This window comes from Macaca mulatta, chromosome 13 (assembly GCF_049350105.2).
Source record: "Macaca mulatta isolate MMU2019108-1 chromosome 13, T2T-MMU8v2.0, whole genome shotgun sequence".
Classification (NCBI taxonomy): Eukaryota; Metazoa; Chordata; class Mammalia; order Primates; family Cercopithecidae; genus Macaca; species Macaca mulatta.
The window spans coordinates 62,822,637-62,845,829 of record NC_133418.1 but is presented as its reverse complement, the minus strand read 5'-3'; the positions used below and the strand labels follow the sequence as shown (position 1 = coordinate 62,845,829).

General features: G+C 44.5%; 1 protein-coding gene and 1 pseudogene across 2 annotated transcripts in view; both read left to right on the top strand.

Moving 5' to 3' along the window:
- Positions 1–23,193, top strand: part of COMMD1 (copper metabolism domain containing 1) — a 239,766-nt gene that overhangs the window by 1,373 nt on the left and 215,200 nt on the right. Inside the window, exon 1 of one of the 2 annotated variants that reach the window (XM_028832447.2) lies at positions 17,149–17,335. The exons of the other annotated variant lie outside the window; for it this stretch is intronic. Coding sequence (XP_028688280.1) covers positions 17,156–17,335 — 180 coding nt within the window. The 5' untranslated portion in view covers positions 17,149–17,155. Of the gene's footprint in view, positions 1–17,148; positions 17,336–23,193 lie in introns of those variants that run through there. 2 annotated transcript variants of the gene reach the window in all.
- LOC718153 (small ribosomal subunit protein uS5 pseudogene) lies at positions 4,387–5,360 on the top strand (annotated as a pseudogene).

Here is a 23,193-nt window from a genome sequence, read left to right as displayed (position 1 = left end):
ACCACTATATTTCAGTAAGGAAGTTATGAGATGAGGTTCGTTGAATGTTCGCTCACAATTATTAAGCGCCTGCAAAGTGACAGATGCATGTGGTAGGTTCAGAAACAAATGTTCAAAGGTACTTAATCTTGTAATCATGAGGTGGTGTTGTTTTGTTTGTTTGTTTGTTTGTTTTTTGAGACGGAGGTTTTTTTTTTTTTTTTTTTTTTTTTGAGACGGAGTCTCGCTCTGCCACCCAGGCTGGAGTGCAGTGGCCGGATCTCAGCTCACTGCAAGCTCCGCCTCCCGGGTTCACGCCATTCTCCTGCCTCAGCCTCCCGAGTAGCTGGGACTACAGGCGCCCGCCACCTCGCCCGGCTAGTTTTTTGTAGGTTTTAGTAGAGACGGGGTTTCACAGTGTCAGCCAGGATGGTCTCGATCTCCTGACCTCGTGATCCGCCCGTCTTGGCCTCCCAAAGTGCTGGGATTACAGGCTTGAGCCACCGCGCCCGGCCTTTGTTTGTTTTTTGAGACGGAGTTTTAGCCCTTATTGCCCAGGCTGGAGTGCAGTGGTGCCATCCCGGCTCACCGCAACCTCCACCTCCCGGGTTTAAGCGATTCTCCTGCCTCAGCCTCCCGAGTAGCTGGGATTATGGGCATGCGACGCCACGCCCGGCTAATTTTGTATTTTTTAGTAGGGAATGGGGTTTCTCCATGTTGGTCAGGCTAGTCTCGAACTCCTGAACTCAGATGATAGGCCCACCTCGGCCTCCCAAAGTGCTGGGATTGCAGGCGTGAGCCACCTTGCCTCTCCGTGTTGTTTTTTTAACACACATTTAGCATATTAGCACTAGGGGCCTGGCTTGGTAGCTCACGCCTGTAATCCCAGCACTTTGGGAGGTGGAGGTGGGTGGATCACTATAGGTCAGGAGTTTAATACCAGCCTGGCCAACGTGGTGAAACTCCATCTCTACTAAAAATCAAAACATTAACCGGGGGTGTAATCCCAGCTACTCGGGAGGCTGAGGCAGGAGAATCCCTTGAAGCCAGGAAGTGGAGGTTGCAGTGAGCCGAGATCGGGCCACTGCACTCCAGCCTGGGTGACAGAGCAGGACTGTCTCAAAAAATAATAATTTTAAAAAAGGGATATTAGCACTAGGGAATGAAGATCCATAAACCTCTGAAGCCGACTTCTCTTCAGAGGACCAGAATACTCCCAAGTAGCACATAGATTCTATGGTTATTTGTTTAGACAACTGATGTAATATATTGGAAACAAGTGGGTGATGATGCATTAATTTTGTGGTGTAAAATACTGGATTTGAGCATTAATAGCTCTGCTCCTTATTAGCTATGTGACCTAAGGAAGACCACTTAAATCCTTTGGGTCTCATTTTCTTCATCTATAAAATAGGAGGATTGAACTAGATGATCTCTAGGGGCTTACTAAACTCTACTAGTTCTGTCAGTGTAAGGAGTCAACCTGTCAGCCATAAAGAACAGAGCAGAATTTAGAAGATGCCATTATTGGCTTCTTGGGACAGTCTTAAAGTTTTGAGACATACTTTAAGTATCTGAAATGTTTCAAGTTATAAAGATTTTTCTTTTTTTGTGAAATTGAAATTGTTTTTGTTCCTGGGATTAGGCAATAAATAAATGTTAAACATCGGCTTTCATCAGAGTGTTAATGTACATTATTTCTCCATTAAAATGGGATTTCAACAAATATTAAAACATAAACATGGCCAGGTACGGTGGCTCAGGCCTGTAATCCCAGCACTTTGGGAGGCCAAGGTGGGTGGATCACAGGAGTTCGAGACCAGTCTGGCCAAGATGGTGAAACCCTGCCTCTACTAAAAATACAAAAATTAGCCAGGTGCGGTATCAGATGCCTGTAATCCCAGCTGCTTGGGAGGCTGAGGCAGGAGAATCACGTGAACCCAGGAGGCAGAGGTTGCAGTGAGCCAAGATCATGCCACTGCACTCCAGCCTGGGCGACAGAGTGAGACTCCGTCTCAAAACAAAACAAAAACATAAACACTTGTGTAGAGTACTTTATATAAACAAAGCACTGTTGCTAATGAAGGGTAAAAATGTTTTAAAAACTTCCCTATATTTGAAAAAATACTTTCCAAAACAAAACCAAACAAAAATACTTTCCTATCAGATCCAAGCAGACATAAGGCATATGTGGGAATGTTGGCAATAACAATAGCCTTATACAGTTTCCTTAATAATTTGTGAAATAGGTTTTATAAAACAATAATACTTTGTCAGCCATCCAAATGAAGGTTCTCTTTAGAATGAATAGCCCACAATGTCCTAGACCCTCAATAATAGGACTGAGCCAGGCACTGGCTAAGGTTAGAAAAGAAGAGAGGAGGGGCCAGGTGCTGTGGCTCACGCCGTAATCCCAGTACTTTGGGAGGCTGAGTCGGGTAGATCACCTGAGGTCAGGAGATCGAGACCATCCTGGCTAACATGTGAAACCCTATCTGTACTAAAAATACAAAAAATTAGCCGGGCGTGGTGGCACGCACCTGTATTCCCAGCTAGTGGGGAGGCTGAGGCAGGAGAATCGCGGGAACCTGGGAGGTGGCGGTTGCAGTGAGCCAAGATCATGCCATTTCACTCCAACCTGGGCAACAAGAGTGAAACTCTGTCTCAAAAAAAAAAAAAAAAAGGGGGGGGGTTATATGTATCTTATTTCTTTTAGGTTTTACTCCAATTCAAAGACAGTGTTTGTTGTTATTTTGTATTTTTCTCTGTATTAGTTTATTATTGAGACCACCATTAAGCCCCATTTTCCTAAGCCATACTGTTTGCGTCTTTTTTTTTTTTCCCCCAAGACGGAGCCTCGCTCTGTCGCCCAGCCTGGAGTGCAGTGGCACAATCTTGGCTCACCGCAACCTCTGCTCCACGGGTTCAAGTGATTCTCCTGCCTCAGCCTCCTGAGTAGCTGGGACTACAGGCATGTGCCACCATGGCCGGCTAATTTTGTATTTTTAGTAGAGATGGAGTTTTACCATGTTGGCCAGGCTGGTCTCGAACTCCCAACCTCAGGTGATCTGCCCACCTCAGCCTTTCAAAGTACTGGAATTATAGGCATGAGCCACCATGCCTGGCCTCATTCTATTTTTTAAGTTTAGCTTGCAATAGTAACATGAAGCAGAGGCCTTGTTTCATTAAGTATATTTTGATTTTCCTAATTTTCCTTGAAAGGTTTCTAGTTAACATTTTTGTCACTTTCTAACCTTCCCAGTTAAAATATTTGTCTAAAAATGCGAAGAGGTTGATTGTTGGCAATAGTAAAAAATAAAAATTTGAAGGTTTAAGGAAGATAAATAAAAATGAAAATGGGAAGAGGGGAAAAGCCAAAGGAGGGTGCTGGCAAACTGAAAAGTTTTGTGATATGTGAGTAAACAGCCAGGTTTTCTATCTAAAAACAGGAATGAACTAATCTTTCATTATTATAGTACTAACAAGAGTTACAGGCCGGATGCCTTGACTCACACCTGTAATCCCAGCACTTTGGGAGGCTGAGGCAGGCAGATCGCTTGTGGTCAGGAGTTCGAGACCAGCCTGGCTAACATGGTGAAACCCCGTCACTACTAAAAATACAAAAATTAGCCGGGCATGGTGGCACATGCCTGTAATCTCAGCTACTTAGGAGGGTGAGGAAGGAGAATTGCTTGAACCTGGGAGGCAGAGGTTGCAGTGAGCCAAGGTCACACCATTGCACTCCAGCTTAAGCAACAAGAATCTCCATCTCAAAAAAAAAAAAAAAAAAAGACAAAAATTGCAAATTTGTGGGCAAAATAAATGACTGTTGTTTTGGGGGTCCAGGATGTGGTGGGACACAATACAAAAAGCAAGGCAAGCTGGGCACAGTGATGTGTGCCTGTAGTCCCACTACTTGGGAAGTTCAGGCAAGAGAACGGCTTGAGCCCAGGAGTTAAAGGATGCACTCTTATGATTGTGCCTGTGACTAGCCATTGAACTCTAGCCTAGGCAACATAGCAAAACCCCATTATTTCTTTAAACAGTGAGGCAAGCCAACTTTTTTTATTTATTTTTTTGAGTTGGAGTCTTGCTCTGTCATGCAGGCTGGAGTGCAGGAGCATGATCTCGGCTCACTGCAACCTCTGCCTTCCAGGTTCAAGCGATTCTCCTGCCTCACTCAGCCTCCCGAGTAGCTGGGACTACAGCCTCGTGCAACTACACCTGGCTATTGTATTTTTTAGTAGAGATGGGGTTTTGCCATGTTGGCCAGGCTGGTCTTGAACTCCTGGCCTCGTGATTCACCTGCCTTGGCCTCCTGAAGTGTTGGGATTACAGGCGTGAGCCACTGTGCCCAGCCTAAAAAAGTGAGGCAAGCTGACTTTATATACATCCTGCTGGAAGAATGAAAAAAAAAATTAAATCTTCTTCTTCTCTGAGAAAACACCAAATGGCGGATGACGCCGGTGCAGCGGGGGGGCCCGGAGGCCCTGGTGGCCCTGGGATGGGGAACCGCGGTGGCTTCCTCAGAGGTTTTGGCAGTGGCATCCGGGGCCGGGGTTGCGGCTGTGGACGGGGCCGGGGCCAAGGCTGCGGAGCTCGCGGAGGCAAGGCCGAGGATAAGGAGTGGATGCCCGTCACCAACCTGGGCCGCTTGGTCAAGGACATGAAGATCAAGGCCCTGGAGGAGAACTACCTGTTCTCCCTGCCCATTAAGGAATCTGAGATCATTGACTTTTTCTTGGGGGCCTCTCTCAAAGACGAGGTTTTGAAGATTATGCCGGTGCAGAAGCAGACCCGTGCTGGCCAGCGCACCAGGTTCAAGGCGTTCGTTGCTATCGGGGACTACAATGGCCACGTCAGCCTGGGTGTTAAGTGCTCCAAGGAGGTGGCCACCGCCATCCGTGGGGCCATCATCCTGGTCAAACTCTCCATTGTCCCCGTGCGCAGAGGCTACTGGGGGAACAAGATCGGCAAGGCCCACACCGTCCCTTGCAAGGTGACAGGCTGCTGTGGCTCTGTGCTGGTGCACCTCATCCCTGCACCCAGGGGCACTGGCATCGTCTCAGAGCCTGTGCCCAAGAAGCTGCTCATGATGGTTCGTATCGATGACTGCTACACCTCAGCCCGGGGCTGCATTGCCACCCTGGGCAACTTCGCCAAGGCCACCTTTGATGCCGTCTCTAAGACCTACAGCTACCTGACCCCTGACCTCTGGAAGGAGACTGTATTCACCAACTCTCCCTATTAGGAATTCACTGACCACCTTGTCAAGACCCACACCAGAGTCTCCGTGCAGGGGACCCAGGCTCCAGCTGTGGCTACAACATAGGGTTTTTATACAAGAAAAATAAAGTGAATTAAGCCTGGAAAAGAAAAAATTAAATCTTAATCAAGTTCCTAGATCCAACTACCAATGAATGGGTTTACAAAAAATACAAGGATTTCTTGTATTCATGAATGTAAAATGTGATGTAAATGTGAACTAGAAACCTTTCAAGGAAAACTAAGAAAATCAAAATATACTTAATGAAACTAGGCCTCTGCTTCATGTTACTATTGCAAGCTAAACTTAAAAAAAAATAGAATGATGCTATATATATATATATATATTTTTTTTTTTTTTAATTAAAAATTTTTTTTGAGATGGAGTCTCACTCTATAGCCCACGCGGGAGTGCAATGGCGTGATCTTGACTCATTGCAACCTCCACCTCCCAGGTTCAAGCAGTTCTCTGCCTCAGCCTCCCAAGTAACTGGGATTACAGGCATGTACCACCATGCCCAGCTAATTTTGCATTTTTAGTAGAGGCAGGGTTTCCCCACGTTGGCCAGGCTGGTCTCAAACTCCTGACCTCAGGTGATCCACCTGCCTCCCAAAGTGTTGGGATTACAGGTGTAATCTACACCTGGTCTAGAAGAATATATTTTTAAAATAGTACCATGAGGATGCAATCAATAAGATGTAGAACGTGAAAAACTCTTTAGGACAAATGACCTATAAATAAATTGCAAGAAAATTAACAATAGCAGCAATGAAGATGAAAGGGTAACCTGTGGAATAAGAGAGATTTAAGAAAGTGAGAGATTTAAGACAGCCAGGAGAGTGACATCAGCAAAATGGGAGACCAGGAGCTACCTCACTTGTATCTCCCCACAGCAACAATAGTTTTTAGCTTTTCACCTGTCCGCAGATAAAAGTACCTCTGTTGGGAACTTTGGGAACTAGATAGGAGACTGTGAAACCCTTGTGGAGCCCAAGATCCAGGAAGGCTGTTTTGAGACAGCAGAACTGCACCCAGGTAGCAGACTCATCGATCGAGGTTGCAGCTCCAGTCTTGAAAATGGTGCTACCTCCCTGTGGACTTGGCTACAACCCTCTTTGGCCTTGGTCCTGCTACTAGACCATCTACTTAGGGACCTGGAGGAATCATAACTACTTGTGTCTCAGGTGACAGGCCCACCAACATCAGTTTCATAGCAGACCCTGAAACAACTGTAAGTCACAGCTCCAGCCCTCCTCACTGTGGTCTGAGAGCAATCCTGCCCATGAAGAGACCCGCGGGTGACATGACTATCCATGCCCCAGGAAGCAGGCCTGCAGATTTCACTCTTGCCTGTGGACCCTGAAGCAGCCTAGTGACTTGGTTCCAGCCCCTCTTAACTACTGTTAGGGCCAGTACTGCCTGCCCAAGGGCCCACCCAGTGACCTAGCCGGAAGCTTACCAGGAAACCGGAGGAAGCCACGCCAGTCTATGCATCTGGTAATAGGCCCATTGTCTGCAGACCACCATCCCAACACCAGCCCTACTGACCAAGGTCCTGGGGGCAGTCCAGTCCACCCATGGACCAGACGGGATCCACACCCATTAGAGCCCCTGGTAACAAGCTTGCCAACTGTGGACCCAACTATGGACCCCACTGTGGACCCAGCTCCAACTCCATTTGAGTGCAATCCCATCAATTCAGGGACCCAATAGGAGAAGGCCTTTTCCTTGTAAAAGTAGTCTATAAAGACTGGAAGAGGTGTTTGTTCCTTTTTTTTTTTTTGAGATGGAGTCTCGCTTGTCGCCCAGGCTGGAGTGCAGTGGCGCGATCTCGGCTCACTGCAAGCTCTGCCTCCCGGGTTCACACCATTCTCCTGCCTCAGCCTCCAGAGTAGCTGGGGCTACAGGTGCCCGCCACTACACCTGGCTAATTTTTTGTATTTTTAGTAGAGATGGGGTTTCACCCTGTTAGCCAGGATGGTCTTGATCTCCTGACCTTGTGATCTGCCCACCTCGACCTCCCAAAGTGCTGGGATTACAGGTGTGAGCCACCGCGCCCTGCGTGTTTGTTCCTTTAAATACATAAACACCAGTGCAAAATTACATGGATAACAAAGACTCAGGTAAACATGACATCATCAAAAGAAACTGCTATGGATTGAATATCCTTGTCCACTCCAAAATTCATGTATTGGAAACTTAATATCCAATGCAACAGTGTTGGGAAGTGGGGCCTCTTCCAGTTCCTTTGCCACACTACCACCACAGAAGGATCTTTTAAGAACTCAAATCTGGCTGGTTGGGGTGGTTCATGCCTGTAATCCCAGCACTTTGGGAGGCTGAGGCAGGAGAATAGCTTGAGCCCAGGAATTTGAGATCAGCCTGGGCAACACGGTGAGATCTTGTCTCAAAAAAAAAAAAAAAAAAAAAAAATCTGGGCACAGTGATGTGCACCTGTAGTCCTAGCTACTCGACAGGCTGAGGCAGGAGGATCCTTTTGAGCCTAGAAGTTCGAGGTTGCAGTGAGATAGGCTCATACCACCGCACCGGGTGGCAGAGTGAGACCCTATCTCAGAAAAAAACAAAACCCCAAATCTGATCTTGTTATTACTCCTCTGCTTACAACTCTTCAGGGACTCCTGAAGTAGTTGAGAACACACCACTCCAAATAAGCTACTCTGGCTCTTATTGATTATTTTGAGTTAAAAGCACCTAAAAAACAGCAAATGCATAAAGGGCACTCTGACTTACCTTTTTCTTCCTGAAAGCAGAAGCAGAAGATAAAACTCACATGTGAAAGGTGCTCTTTTTTCTTTTCTTCTTTTTTTTTTTAGACAGTCTCGCTCTGTCGCCCAGGTTGGAGTGCAGTGGCACCATCTTGATCTTGGCTCACTGCAACCTCTGCCTCCCAGGTTCAAGTGATTCTCCTGCTTCAGCCTCCCAAGTAGCAGGGATTACAGGTGCCCCCCACCACACCTGGCTAATGTTTGTGTTTTTAGTAGAGGTGGGGTTTCAACCATACTGGCCAGGCTGGTCTCGAACTCCTGACCTCAAGCAATCCAGCCTCCTCAGCCTCCCAAAGTGCTGGGATTACAGGCATGAGCCATTGTGCCCAGCTAGAAGGTATTCTTAACACCAGAAATGGGGAATCAAGGCCATAAAAAATCTGTATTAAAAAACCTTGTTAAACTAATTCTTATCTTCCTAGTCACTTCTCCATGATTAACCACCCTAGACCAAGTCCATATTTTCACAGTTTACTACTCTTTGTCCCACTTAGTGTATAATCATATGGCTCAAAGTGCTTCTTTGGGTCATTTCCTTATGAAGGCTCCTGTGTCATGTAAAACTTACATTAAATAAATTTGTATGCTTTTCTCTTGTTAAGTTGTGTTTTGTTACAGAGCCCCAGCCAAGAACCCTGAGATGGGAAGGGGAAAGATTTTTCCTTCTCTACACTTCCCAATGATTAAGTATAAAAATTACTTGGGAGGCTGAGGTGGGTGAATCACCCGAGGTCAGGAGTTCGACACCAGCCTGGCCAACATGATAAAACCCCGTCTACTAAAAATACAAAAATTAGCTGGGCGTGGTGGTGCATGCCTATAATCCCAGCTACTCTGGAGGCTGAGGCAGGAGAATCACTTGAACCTGGGAGGCAGAGGTTGCAGTGAGCCGAGATTGTGCCACTGCACTCCAGCCTGGGCAACAAGAGCAAAACTCTGTCTAAAAAAAAAAAAAAAAAAAAATTGTCCATTACATGTAAACTCTTCATCTCTGTGACCTAGGCCCTGTCTATTTTTTCAGATTTATTACCTAGGGTCCTGGTTCCATTCTTGCTATATTATTTACAGAGGACTCAACACCTCACTCTGTTTCATGCCTCCGTATATAGGGATGAGTTATTTCACCTGCAGCATATTCTGATATTCTCCATTAAGCCTCTCCTGACCTACTGCAGCTGAATTAATGGAATCTTCTTCCACCAAACCTGATAGCTATTTTTAGGTACTAAGTAATAACAATTCTTAGTCCATTGTATTTTAATAATTTATTTACATGTAATTTTCCCTTACCAGAATGTAAGACTTTAAGGCAGAGACAGTCAAATATTTCTGTATCTCCTGGAGCCAAGCAGAATGGATTGCAAAAGCTCTCAACTAATACCTGTTGGCCAGGGCATGGTGACTTACACCTGTAATCACAGCAGTTTGGGAGGCCAAGGTGGAAGGATCACTTGAACTCAGGAGGTGGAGAACAGACCGGGCAACATGGTGGGACCCTGTCTCTAAAAAAATTTTAAAAATCAGCTAGACGGGCTGGCACACATCTGTAGTCCCATCTATGTAGGAGGCTGAGGCAGAAGGATAGCTTGAGCCAGGGAGGTTGAGTTTGCAGTAAGCTGGGATCACGCCACTGTACTGCAGCCTGGATGACAGAGTGAGACCCTGTCTCAAAAAGATAAAATCTGTTGAGTGACCAGTTGAGTGAAGAGTGAATGTTAATAACAGCATAATTGGAGAAAGTAGAATGGAGACAGAGTGCAGGTAGAGCTCATTGTAAAACTTTGGTGCCCTTGCGTTTGCACACATTTCAGTTCACATTTTATATAATATTTTAATGTTTTCAGAGGTGGAAAACCTCATTAAAAACACCTATTACTTGCCTGGGACCAGTTGCTTAATGGAACTTAGAATGGAAACCTATTTGGCCACAATGGAAAGGAAACCTGTTTACAAGGAAGGCTTAGTTAGGTATTTATAATTTCCCTTTGCATCAAGGCTTGAGGGTCTTTTTCTTACCGTTTCCTTGCCTTAGACAATTCTTTTAATAGGCCTATGCCCAGCTTTGTTATCTACAAAATAGGTTGTTTTGAGAGTTAATAAAATAAAGCTTTGCACTTGGATCCTTTTGCTTGAAAGGCATTCTAAAAATGCAGCTGCTACCAAGTTTCAACAGTTACATCGGCAATAGCAGCCCCTGGTGGCACAGGAATTAATTTATTTTATTGCTCACTGATATTTTGGAACATGCTGTAGGCTCAGGCAGGCAGTAATATGTGGCAGAATATGCTATCCCAAAATATATCACTTTGGCATAAGGATTATTTTGAGCTAAAGGCACATTAAAAAAAAATGGGTGCAAGAAGGGACTCTGATTCTTCCCCTTTTCTTCCTTAAAGGAGGAGATAAAAGCCCCATATAGAAGATGTCCTCTCATTACCAGAAAGAAGGCAACATTCTTATTGTCAAGAATGGGAAGTTGAGACTGAGAAAATTCTGTACAAACAGACCTTGTTAAAATACTTTTTATCTTCTTTAGCCTCCCCACATAGTTTGGTTACTTTTCTGCCATTGCCTGTCTTTATTCATCCTAATATAAAAGCATTTAAGTTTTCCCACTTTTGTGGGTCTTCATTTACTTATGAGGGCTCCTATGTCATACATTATATTAAATAATGTAAACTTAATATTAAATAAATCTGTATGTATTTCTCTTGTTAACCTGTCTTAATGTAAGTTTAATTCTCGAGTCCAGCCAAAAAACCCTAAGAGGGCAGAGGTAAAATTTTGCCTCTTCTACACATACATTTGAGTAGGAGTTAAATAATGATAGCAATGTTTTTTGTTGTTGTTGTTGTTTTGTTTGTTTGTTTTTTTGAGACAGAGTCTTGCTCTGTCGCCCAGGCTGGAGTGTAGTGGCATGATCCCAGCTCACTGCAACCTCTACCTCCCTGGCTCAAGCTATCCTGCCTCAGCCTCCTGCATAGATGGGACTACAGCCGTGTGCCACCCCACCCAGCTAATTTTTGTATTTTTAGTAGAGATAGGGTTTTACCATGTTGGCTAGGCTGGTCTTGAACTTCTGACCTCAAGTGATCCGCCCACCTTGGTTTCCCAATGTGCTGGGATCACAGGTGTGAGCCACTGCGCCCAGCCTGTATTTTTACTTGCTTCTAAAAGAGTAATGTATTTCTCGTGAAGGTTAAGTAGAGCTGGGGGTACTCAGGAGTTCTAAGCCATGTTAAAAGAAAAACCAAACTCTGTAAAATATTTTAGACATTTATTCAGGGCCAATGTGACTGACCACAGCCTGGGAAAAACACAAACCCAAGAAACTTTGAGTAAGTGGTCCTGAGGTGGTCAGATGACAATTTTATGCATTTCAGGGAGGCAGGAGTTACAGGCAAAGATGTAAGTCAACACATGGAAGGTGTCCAGTCCAAGAAGCCAGGATATGCTGAAGTGGGACTTACAGGTTACAGGTGGATTCAGAGATTCTTTAATTTGCAATTGGTTAAAGTTGTAAGGCTCTGTCTAAAACTTGGAGTCAGAAGAAAGAAATGTTGGAGATAAGGATGCTACGTCAGAGTTAGCCACAATATTTTGTGTCAAAATGACCTATTCAGCAAGACTGATGGCCTGTAGGCATGATTTAACCCTTGCCTTGCATGGCCTTAGGTCTTTCTATAATTTGGTATCTTATTGCCACAGAGTCTTATGATCCCTATTTTAACATTAATGCCAGTCAGTTGTTGTGTCTAAACTCTGAAAGGGAGGAGGTAGAAGGATGAATGTCCGATCTCTTCCTGTTATGGGTAGAAATACAATTTTTCAGGTTTCTCTGGGGTCCCCTTGGCCAAGAGGAGGTCTGTTCACTCAGTGGGAGGCTTAGGATTTTATTTTTAGTGTACAGTCAGGACCCATGGAAAACTAGGGGGCTTATAGAAAGACTTCTGAGGGATAAAGTAACCCATAGATACTGTAGGCTACATTTGGTGTGTGTTTATATTTTGGGGAGAAAGTGTCTGAGGCTTTTATCAGATTCTGAAAGCATCTAGTGATATCAAAAAGTTTAAGATTCATATTCAGTGGACATGAAAATAAAAATGTTAAAACACTTTTATTTTTATATTTATTTTTGAGACAGAGTCTCACTCTGTCACCCAGGTTGGAGTGCAGTGGCGTGATCTCGGCTCACTGCAACCTCCACCTCCTGGATTCAAGCGATTCTCCTGTCTCAGTCTCCTGAGTAGCTGGGTTTACAGGCACACACCACCACACCCAGCTAATTTTTGTATCTTTAGTAGAGACAGGGTTTCACCATGTTGGCCAGGCTGGTCTTGAACTCCTGACCTCAGGTGATCCGCCTGCCTCGGCCTCTCAAAATGCTGGGATTACAGGTGTGAGCCACTGCGCCTGACCAAAACACATTTTTTTTTTTTTTTAAAGCAATGGCTTTTATCTGTAATGTAGAATACACGTCCTTTAAAGCTTTCATTGAAAGATTTTTATTGCTGGGGACGGTGGTTCATGCCTGTAATCCCAGCACTTTGGGAGGCCGAGGTGGGTGGATCACCTGAGGCCAGGAGTTCAAGACCAGCCTAGACAAGATGATGAAACCTTATCTCTACTAAAAATACAAAAATTAGCTGGGCAATGTGGTGCGCACATGTAATCCCAGTTACTCAGGAGGCTGACACATGAGCATTGCTTGAACCCAGGAAGTGGAAGTTGCAGTGAGCAGAGATCTCGCCATTTTACTCCAGTCTGGGCAACAGAGTGACACCCTGTCTCCCCACAAAAAAGAATTTTGTTTTAGAACCTACTACTTATTTAATTTTTTCATTAAATAACTTTTTATTACAACAGTATTACATGTCCACTGTAGATATTTAGAAAAATCAGGTAAGCAGAAAGCCATCTTCAGTTACTAAGAGATATACACTATATGTTGGTGAATAAACTTCCAGACTTTTTCTACATAGGTTGATAGATTTTACTATATTTTATTTTATTTTATTGAGACGGAATCTCACTCTGTCACCAGGCTGGAGTGCAGTGGCACGATCTTGGCTCACTGCAACCTCTGCCTCCTGGGTTCAAGCAATTCTCCTGTCTCAGTCTCCTGAGTAGCTGGAACTACAGGTGCACACCACCACGCCCAGCTAATTTTTTTATTTTTAGTAGAGATGAAGTTTCATCATGTTGGCCAGGATGGTCTTGATCTCTTGACCTTGTGAGCCACTGTACCCGGCCTAGATTGGGCTATATAAACTTGGGGAAAATATTTGCATGTAGGTAACAAGCATTAATATTTCTATGCACAAAGAGCTCTTAGAAATCACTGAAGTGGGCTGGGCGCGGTGGCTCAAGCTTGTAATCCCAGCACTTTGGGAGGCTGAGACGGGCGGATCATGAGGTCAGGAGATCGAGACCATCCTGGCTAACACGGTGAAACCCTGTCTCTACTAAAAAATATGAAAAAACTAGCCGAGCGAGGTGGCGGGCGCCTGTAGTCCCAGCTACTCGGGAGGCTGAGGCAGGAGAATGGCGTAAACCCGAGAGGCGGAGCTTGCAGTGAGCCGAGATCCGGCCACTGCACTCCAGCTTGGGCGACAGAGCCAGACTCTGTCTCAAAAAAAAAAAAAAAAAAAAAAAAAGAAATCACTGAAGTGGCTAGGCGTGGTGGCTCACACCTGTAATCCCAGCACTTTGGGAGGCCGAGGCGGGTGGATCACGAGGTCGGGAGTTTGAGACCAGCCTAGCCAAGATGGTGAAACCCCGTCTCTACTAAAAATACAAAAATTAGCCGGGCATGGTGGCGCATGCCTATAGTCCCAGCTACTTGGGAGGCCGAGGCAGGAGAATCACTTGAACCTGGGAGGCGGAGGTTGTGGTGAGCCGAGATCGTGCCATTGCACTCTAGCCTGGACAACAAGAGTGAAACTCCACCTTCAAAAAAAAAAAAAAAAAAAAAATCACTGAAGTGAGAGAAACCCCTATAGAAAATGGACAAGGAAATAGGAAGAAATACAAGCAGCCAATAAATATAGTAAAAAAGTATTTACTCTCAAAATTTAAGAAATGCCAATTAAAAGTGAGATAATATTTTTCATGTATCATATGGCAAAGGTTATAAAGAATAATATAGCTGGGTGCAGTGCTGTGTGCTCATAGTCCCAGCTACTTAGCCTAAGATCGGAGGATAACTTGGGCCTGGGAGGTCAAGACTACAGTGAGCCAAGATTGTGCCACTGCACTTCAGTCTGGGCAACAGAGTGAGACCCTGTCTCAAAAATTAAATTAGATTAAATTTAAAAATATAATATCAGTCAGTGTTAGTAAGGTTTCATAGAAATAAATAGGTGCAGCCTTTCTGGTGGGTAATTTGTAAATTATGTTTTTAATAGTGCTGTTTCTGCTTGCCACTCTTTCATTTAATGCTTTTTCTTTTCTACCAGCCATTCTCTGCAACTTCTGTAAGTACATGTAAAACAACCTATAGTTTGTCTCTAAGTTTGGTTTACTTGGAGCCATGGAAGCAACTCTGAATTTGCCTTTTATAAAATTATTTTAGGAAAAGAAATATATTTTTTTCTATTATAAAAAATGCCTCTGGCCGGGCACAGTGGCTCACACCTGTAATCCCAGCACTTTGGGAGGCTGAGGTGGGCAGATCACCTGAGGTCAGGAGTTTGAGACCAGCCTGGCCAACATGGTGAAACCCCTTCTCTACAAAAGATACAAAAATTAGCTGGGCGTGGTGGCGCATGCCTGTAATCCCAGCTACTCGAGAGGCTGAGGCAGGAGAATCACTTGAACTTGGGAGGTGGAGGTTGCAGTGAGCTGAGATTGCATCACTGCACTCCAGCCTGGGCAACAGAGTAAGACTTTGTCTCAAAAAAAAAAAAAAAAAAAAAAAAGAGATGGCTCTTTACTGGATAAACATTAATTAAAACAGTCTAGATGAGTAAATTCTCAACCGTGTGGCACTGCCTTGAAAAGGGCATTTCAGTTGACACTTTTTTTTTTTTTTGAGACGAAGTTTTGCTCTTGTCCCCCAGGCTGGAGGGCAGTGGCACCATCTCAGCTCACTGCAACCTCCGCTTCCTGGGTTCAAGCAATTCTCCTGCCTCAGCCTCCCAAGTAGCTGGGACTACAGGCATATGCTACCATGCCCGGCTAATTTTTGTATTTTCAGTAGAGATGGAGCTTCACCATGTTGGCCAGGCTGGTATTGATCGCCTGACCTCAGGTGATCCACCTGCCTCAGCCTCCCAAAATGTTGGGGTTACAGGCGTGAGCCACTGTGCCCAACCTCAGTTGTCACTTTGAAGGAAGGGTAGGAATGGATTAGGTGGGAGAGAGGTCAGAAATATGACATCTTCCCATGCAGGGTATATTCATAAAGGTGAAAAACCTGTTTGTTATTATCTAAGCCTAAAATCAAACTCCATTTTATATATAAACACAATGTATTATTATTATTGTTATTATTTTATTTTTATTTTTTTGAGCCTGTCACCCAGGCTGGAGTGCAGTGGCATGATCTCGGCTCACTGCAAGCTCCGCCTCCGGGATTCATGCCATTCTCCTGCCTCAGTCTCCAGAGTAGCTGGGACTACAGGCGACCGCCACTAGGCCTGGCTAATTTTTTTGTATTTTTAGTAGAGACGGGGTTTCACGGTGTTAGCCAGGATGGTCTCGATCTTCTGACCTCGTGATCTGCCCGCCTCGGCCTTCCAAAGTGCTGGGATTACAGGCTTGAGCCACCGAGCCCGGCAACACAATGCATTTTTAGTTTAGCATTAATATATACAGAATATTCCAGCTTTGCAATGACTGTAGAGTGAGAGTGTTTTTTGTTGTAAACTTTACCAACTGTTGTTCACATTTCAGAACATCATGTTACCAGAAGCAACTGCCCTCCCTCTGGAGTCACCAATACCGCACACCTGTATCGATTTGCATTTGTAGAAGTCACAGGTGATTCTACATAAAGATGTAAAGATGCAGACATCTGGCTACTTTATATGTCTTTTAGTCAACTAGTATAGGTGTACCCAAACATTTACACATATTACATTATAGATTACTTTCCTTTTAGTTTTATGATAAATTACAATTAGGTCATTAAATTGATTTTTAAATTGAGATATTCACATACTGTGAAACTAATCTCTTAAAGTGTACAATTCAGTGGGTTTTAGTATATTCACAAGGTTGTGCTTCCACTTCCAGAATGTTTTTCATCATGCCCCAAAGAAACTCTGTACCTATAAACAGTCACTACCCATTTGCTCCCTCTTCCAGATTCTGGCAGCTATTACAGTACTTTCAGTCTCCGTGGATTTGTCTATTCTGAACATTTCATATGAATGAGATGTCCAATATTTGGCCTTTTATGTCTGACTTCTACTTACCCTGTTTTTAAGTCTCATTCATATTGTAGCATGTATCAGTACTTTATTCAATTTTATGGCTGAATAATATATTGATTTTTTGAAATTATATGGGTGGGAGGTTGTATTAGCTATGCATTTAATATCAGGATAGTAAATGAGGTGTTAACAAAATACTTGTTATATAAAAGAACATTGGATCAGAACCACTGATCTAGTTGGAAAGACAAGACAAGTGTATATAAAAAGGCAGTTAACCCAAACAAAACATTATGTAATCAGGAGATAGTTAAATTTTCTGGAACAAAGGATGACAGGTAAGGATTAGGCAGAGATTAAATCTGAGTGATCGATCCTATTCAGCTAATGGGTTGGCAAGGCCTGGAATGAGATACAGCCATCTAAAAATTAAAACTGCCAACCTTGTAGGCTGCTACCCCATCTCCAATAATCTCTGCGAGCAATCTTTCTTTCCAGTAGGCTCTGCAGTGATGAAGGGGATCAGGGGAAGCAAAGTGACTCTCCTAGAACCAAACGGATATTTCCGTGGAGGTATCCTAAGGGGATGGGTTTTGCAGAGCAAAGCTGTAAGCTGCCAACTCTGACCCCTGGGGAAGCCTTGCCTCCAGCTTCCCCGTGGTGCTTTTGCACAGGCTATTTAGGCACATCTCGGCCGCCGTGGCGGGGCACGGCTCAGCTGTTGCGGGGCGGGGCTTTCGTAGAGCATGGCGGCGGGCGAGCTTGAGGGCGGCAAGCCCCTGAACGGGCTGCTGAATGCGCTAGCCCAGGACACTTTCCACGGGCACCCCGGCATTACAGAGGAGCTGCTACGGAGCCAGCTGTATCCAGAGGTGCCACCCGAGGAGTTCCGCCCCTTTTTGGCAAAGATGAGGGGGATTCTTAAGGTACTGCTCTTTTCTATAGTCTCCGGCTTGGAGCGGAGCCCCTTGGCCGCTGGCTTCAGCCTCGCCCCCTCTCTTCCCCCCGTCCCCACAAGCTGAAAGGCTTTTCCTTCTCAGATCTCTACTCCATGGGCTCCACATTGGGCTCCTTCTGATTTGCTCGTTCCTTCGCCCCTTCTCACTTTCCTAAGGGTGACCTTTTTATGCTGAAGTTCCCAGTCCCCCGGTAGGACTGACTGACACCCACGGGGGCTTTTCCTTCAAGACATCTCTTCTGTGTCTCTTGGTAACAGTCGCGTTTCCTCAGCAGATCTGTGGGATCTGGATTTTTTAAAATTAAGAGTTTTAGGTCGCTAGCTTTCCCCGGTTGTGGAAGTTGGGAGCGTTAAAATGAGTGTCTGCTGGATAAGGGGTGGCTTAGCCCGAGTGGCATCTGTCAGGCAGTCCACTGCATGGTTAAGAGAGCATAATTACCAGCTTGAAGTCAAAGTATAGACTAGACCGTCCAATAGAAATATGTGAGCCAAAAAGGTGAAATTAATTTTAATAATATATCTTATTTAATCCAGAATATCCAAAGTATTATCACTTTACATGTAATCAATATACAGAATATTGACAAGATTTTCTGTTACTTTTTTTCACTAAGTCTTCGAAATCCAGTATTTTACACTTAAAGCTCATATCTCGGACTAGCCACATTTCAAGTGCTCAGTAGTCACATATGGCTAATAACCATCATATTGGACAACTCTAGTTTTTTTTTATTTTTTTACTATTTATTATTTATTTATTTTTTTGAGACAGGCTAGAGTGCAGTGGTGCAATCTTGAGATTGGTGCAATCTCGGCTCACTGCAACCTCTGCTTCCCGGTTTCAAGCATTCTCCTGCCTCAGCCTCCGGAGTAGCTGGGACTACAGGCTCCTGCCACCATGCCCAGCTAATTTTTGTATGTTTAGTAGAGACGAGGTTTCACCATACTGGCCAGGCTGGTCTTGAACTCCTGACCTTGTGATCCGCCTGCCTCAGCCTCCCAAAGTGCTGGGATTATAGGCGTGAGCCATGGCACCCAGCCTTGGACAACTCTATTTAGACCGAGAACTAGTTATAGGAATGAATCTAGTGTCAATGTATTCTAGAGACAGACTATAAAAAGAATTACTGACTTTTGTAGGTCTCCTATGTGTTAGGAACTGTGCTGAGATGTTTTACATGTTGTTTCATTTGTTTCTTGGAAAAAACCTTATATAGTGGACACCCATTGTAAAGGTTTAAGAAACAGGCCCAGGGAATCTAAACAGCCTAAAATTACATTTTGATTAAAGTCAATGTTGAAATTTAATCCACTATCCTTTTGAATTTGCTGTTTTTTTGAAACTGTTTATTCTTTAAAAAGGCGCTTCTGTATTTTTTAAAACTGATTTTGCCTACAGGATTTGAATCCAGAAAAAAAAGCAAATGAAACGTAAGGAGTAATATCTCAGGTGTGATTCTAGACTTTCTAAGTAATCTTAGTTGATATCAATCATAAATCACTAGTGAATGCTTCCTATTTCCTTTCTTTTTTTAGAGAGTCTTGCTTTGTCGCCAGGCTGGAGTGCAGTGGCCCGATCTCGGCTCACTGAAATCTCTGCCTCCCGGGTTCAAGCCATTCTCCTGCCTCAGCCTCCCGAGTAGCTGGGGTTACAGGCATCCGCCACTACGCCCAGCTAATTTTTGTATTTTCAGTAGAGACTGGGTTTCACCATGTTGGCCAGGATGGGTTTGATCTCCTGACCTTGGCCTCCCAGAGTGCTAGGATTACAGGTGTGAGACACCCCGCCCGGCTGAATGCTTCCTATTTCTATCAAATTTTACTCTTTGAGCAGTCCGAGAGAGTTTCCTAGAAAATTTGACATCTGGGTTTTTGAGGTGTTTGATCTCTTATGGGGATGAGGCCTATATCTCTTCTTCTGCAGGCTAAGAGAGAACAGCACATGTGTAGGTAATGCCTTAGAATCTCCAAACATTGGGGGGTACTTCTCCTCTCTAGGTGGACCACATTTTGATTCATTTGTTTTGTTAGGAGATAAAACAGCAGGATACCCAGAGAAGAATTTGCCTGAAAACTCTTTCTCTTATTTATTTTTATTTTGAGATGGAGTTTTGCTTTTGTTGCCCAGGCTGGAGTGCAGTTGTGTGATCTCCGCTCACTACAAACTCCGCCTCCCAAGTTCAGGTGATTCTCCTGCCTCAGCCTTCTGTGTAGCTGGGATTACAGGTGTCCACCACCATGCCTGGCTAATTTTTTTATTTTTAGTAGAGACAGGGTTTCACCACGTTGGCCAGGCTAGTCTTGAACTCCTGACCTCAGGTGATCCGCCTGCCTCGGCCTCCCAAAGTGTTGGGATTACAGGAGTGAGCCACTGCATCCGACTTTACTTTATTTTAAATACATTGCTGAATAATATCCAGGATACTTGAAGTTTTCGAGTGGTTCCGTGTTGTGGAGCTGGCATGGTTCTCTTGGTGTTGGGAGTATGCAACAGAAGATTTGCAGGTGCCTCACAGCACAACCTCTGCACAGCCGATTAGTCTGAGGAATGAAGGGATATGCCTTTGATTGTTTTACTTAGGGCTGAAACCCTGGGCTCAGGATGACATTCAGTTCCAATCTTTATTTAACTCTTTTTTTTTTTTTTTTTTTTGCGACGGAGTCTTGCTCTGTTGCCAGGCTGGAGTGCAGTGGCGCAATCTCGGCTCACTACATCCTCCACCTCATGGGTTTAAGTGATTCTCCTGCCTCAGCCTCCCGGGTAGCTGGGACTACAGGGATGCACCACCGCGTCCAGCTAATTTTTGTAATATTTGTAGAGATGGGGTTTCAACACGTTGGCCAGGATGGTTTTGATCTCTTGACCTCGTGAGCTGCCTGCCTCGGCCTCCCAAAGTGCTGGGATTACAGGCGTGAGCCACCGTGTCTAGCCTTTATTTAACTTTAAAAGCAACACTGAGGGTTAAATTTCTCTAATTATTATTATTTTTTTTGAGATGAGTCTCGCTCTGTTGCCCAGGCCGGAGTGCAGTGGCATGATCTTGGCTCACTGCAACCTCCGCCCCCTGGGTTCAAGCAGTTCTGTACCTCAGCCTCCCAGGTGGCTGGGATTACAGGCGCCTGCCACCATGCATGGCTAATTTTTTTGTTTTTAAGTAGAGATGGGGTTTCACCATCTTGGCCAGGCTGGTCTTGAACTCCTGACCTCGTGATCCACCCGCCTCCACCTCCCAAAGTGTTGGGATTACAGGCATGAGCCACTGAGCCCAGCCAAATTTCTCTAATTGTTATGGAAACATAAAAAACAAACATGATTTTTATTTATTTTTATTTTATTATTAATTTTTGTTTTGTTTTTTTTTTGTTTGTTTGTTTGTTTGTTTTTTTTTTTGAGACGGAGTCTCACTCTGTCCCCCTTGCTGGAGTGCAGTGGCCGGATCTCAGCTCACTGCAAGCTCTGCCTCCCGGGTTCAGGCCATTCTCCTGCCTCAGCCTCCCGAGTAGCTGGGACTACAGGCGCCCGCCACCTCGCCCGGCTAGTTTTTTTGTATTTTTTAGTAGAGATGGGGTTTCACTGTGTTAGCCAGGATGGTCTCGATCTCCTGACCTCGTGATCCACCCGTCTCGGCCTCCCAAAGTGCTGGGATTACAGGCTTGAGCCACCGCACCCGGCCTATTATTAATTTTTGATATGGAGTTTCGCTCTTGTTGCCCAGGCTGGAGTGTAAGTAATGGCGTGATCTCGGCTCTCCGCAACCTCCACCTCCCAGTTTCAAGCGATTCTCTTGCCTCAGCCTCCTGAGTAGCTGGGATTACAAGCATGCACCACCACGCCTGGCTAATTTTGTGTTTTTAGTAGAGATGGGGTTTCTCCATGTTGGTCAGGCTGGTCCTGAACTCCGGACCTCAGATGCTCTGCCCACCTCGGCCTCCCAAAGTGCTGGGATCACAGGCATGAGCCACCGTGCCTGGCACAAACATAATTTTTACACTGAAAGGTTTTGCAGATAGAACCTCTATCTGCAGTAAGAGGGAACATACACAAATAAGCATGATGCAAGGATGTGATTGTATTTGTAAATAAAATTGTGAGTAAGCACCTGAAGATAGATTAAGAGATCTCAGTTCTTTCTGGCAGGCTTCTTGGAGATGCCATTTTTGCTTCTTCTGAAGAGAGTATAGCATATTTTAGACTGAGATGAAGGGTAGCATATACAGCATTCTGAGTTAAGAACAGCATGGGTGGGGCAGGAAAAGAGCGGGTTCAGGAAATGGTGAATAGTCCAGTTTGATCACAATATGAAGGTAACCAATGTGGAGTCTTGGTGGAGGAGGCAAGAAAAAAATGAAACAACCTTCTATTCTTATAATCTTTCTAACTTTTATTCCTGCTCTTAAGCAGGATGTACATTTTTAAATGACAACAGAGTTCATACTTTCAATTATCTATGTAATATCATGGTCTGTGAAGAAAGTGAAAATGAAGGGTAACAACAGGGTAGAAGCAAAGGAAGGAAGGACGGGAGAAATAACTCTCAGCAGTGGATACAGTGGACACACGTGTTAACAGCCTCCTTATTGCCAACTGCCTGGCAATATATTTCACAGGCCATGTTTCAGGTTCAGGTGCTCCCTGAGCTGTAGCGCTTCTCTCTGACTTTCATGTTGTGTGCCAAGGTGTTATGTAGCGATTCCTGGCATTTGTACTGGTTCTGTTTTCTGTTTAGAATGGAACCCTCCTATCCTACTTGACTGGGACATTGACTCTCTCTAGCCTTACCTGTTAATCACAAAAGGACAGACCTTTCATCTGCTTGTAGATACGTGAAGCTGGCCATTCACTTGCTGTAATTTTTATTTTTGGTAGACCCTAAGGAGCAATGAAGTCAATTAATTGGGAATGGTGTGTTTATTTAGGGAGATGACATCCTATATATAAATACTCTTGTTTTGCTAAACACTGCCTTTTTTTTTTTTTTTTTTGAGATGGAGTCTCGCTCTGTCTCCCAGGCTGGAGTGCAGTGGCACGATCTCAGCTCACTGCAACCTCCACCTCCTGGGTTGAAGCAATTCTGCCTCAACCTCCTGAGTAGCTGGGATTACAGACACCTGCCACCACACCCAGCTAATTTTTATATTTTAGTAGAGACGGGGTTTCACCACATTGGCCAGGCTGGTCCTGAACTCCTGACTTGAAGCAATCCACTCTCCTCGACCTCCCATAGTGTTAGGATTACAAGCGTGAGCCACCGTGTCCAGCCCAACACTGCTATTTTAATCTGCTTTTTTTACTCACATTATAATTCAACTTCTTATAGATATGAGTTTGCATGATGTTTATTGTTATTGCTGTTAAGCTTGTGGATATGCTCAATTCCAGTAAATCCCAGTTTACTGAAAGAGCATAATCTAACTATGAAGATCCATCACCTTTTGTATACCTTAGTCTGTATTCACTACTGCCCTCTGGTGATGATTTTGTATTTCTTCATTGGAACTTTAAACAAAAACTTTTAGGCTGGGCGCTGTGGCTCATGCCTGTCATCCCAGCACTTTGGGAGGCCGGGGCGGGCGGATCACCTGAGGTCGGGAGTTCAAGACCAGCCTGACCAACATGGACAAACCCCGTCTCTACTAAAAATACAAGATTAGCCAGACGTGGTGGCGCATGCCTGCCATCCCAGCTACTTGGGAGGCTGAAGCAGGAGAATCTCTTGAACCTGGGAGGTGGAGGTTGCAGTGAGCCAAGATCACACCATTGTACTCCAGCCTGGGCAACAAGAGTGAAACTCCATCTCAGAAAAAAAAACTTTAATGAAAATTCTC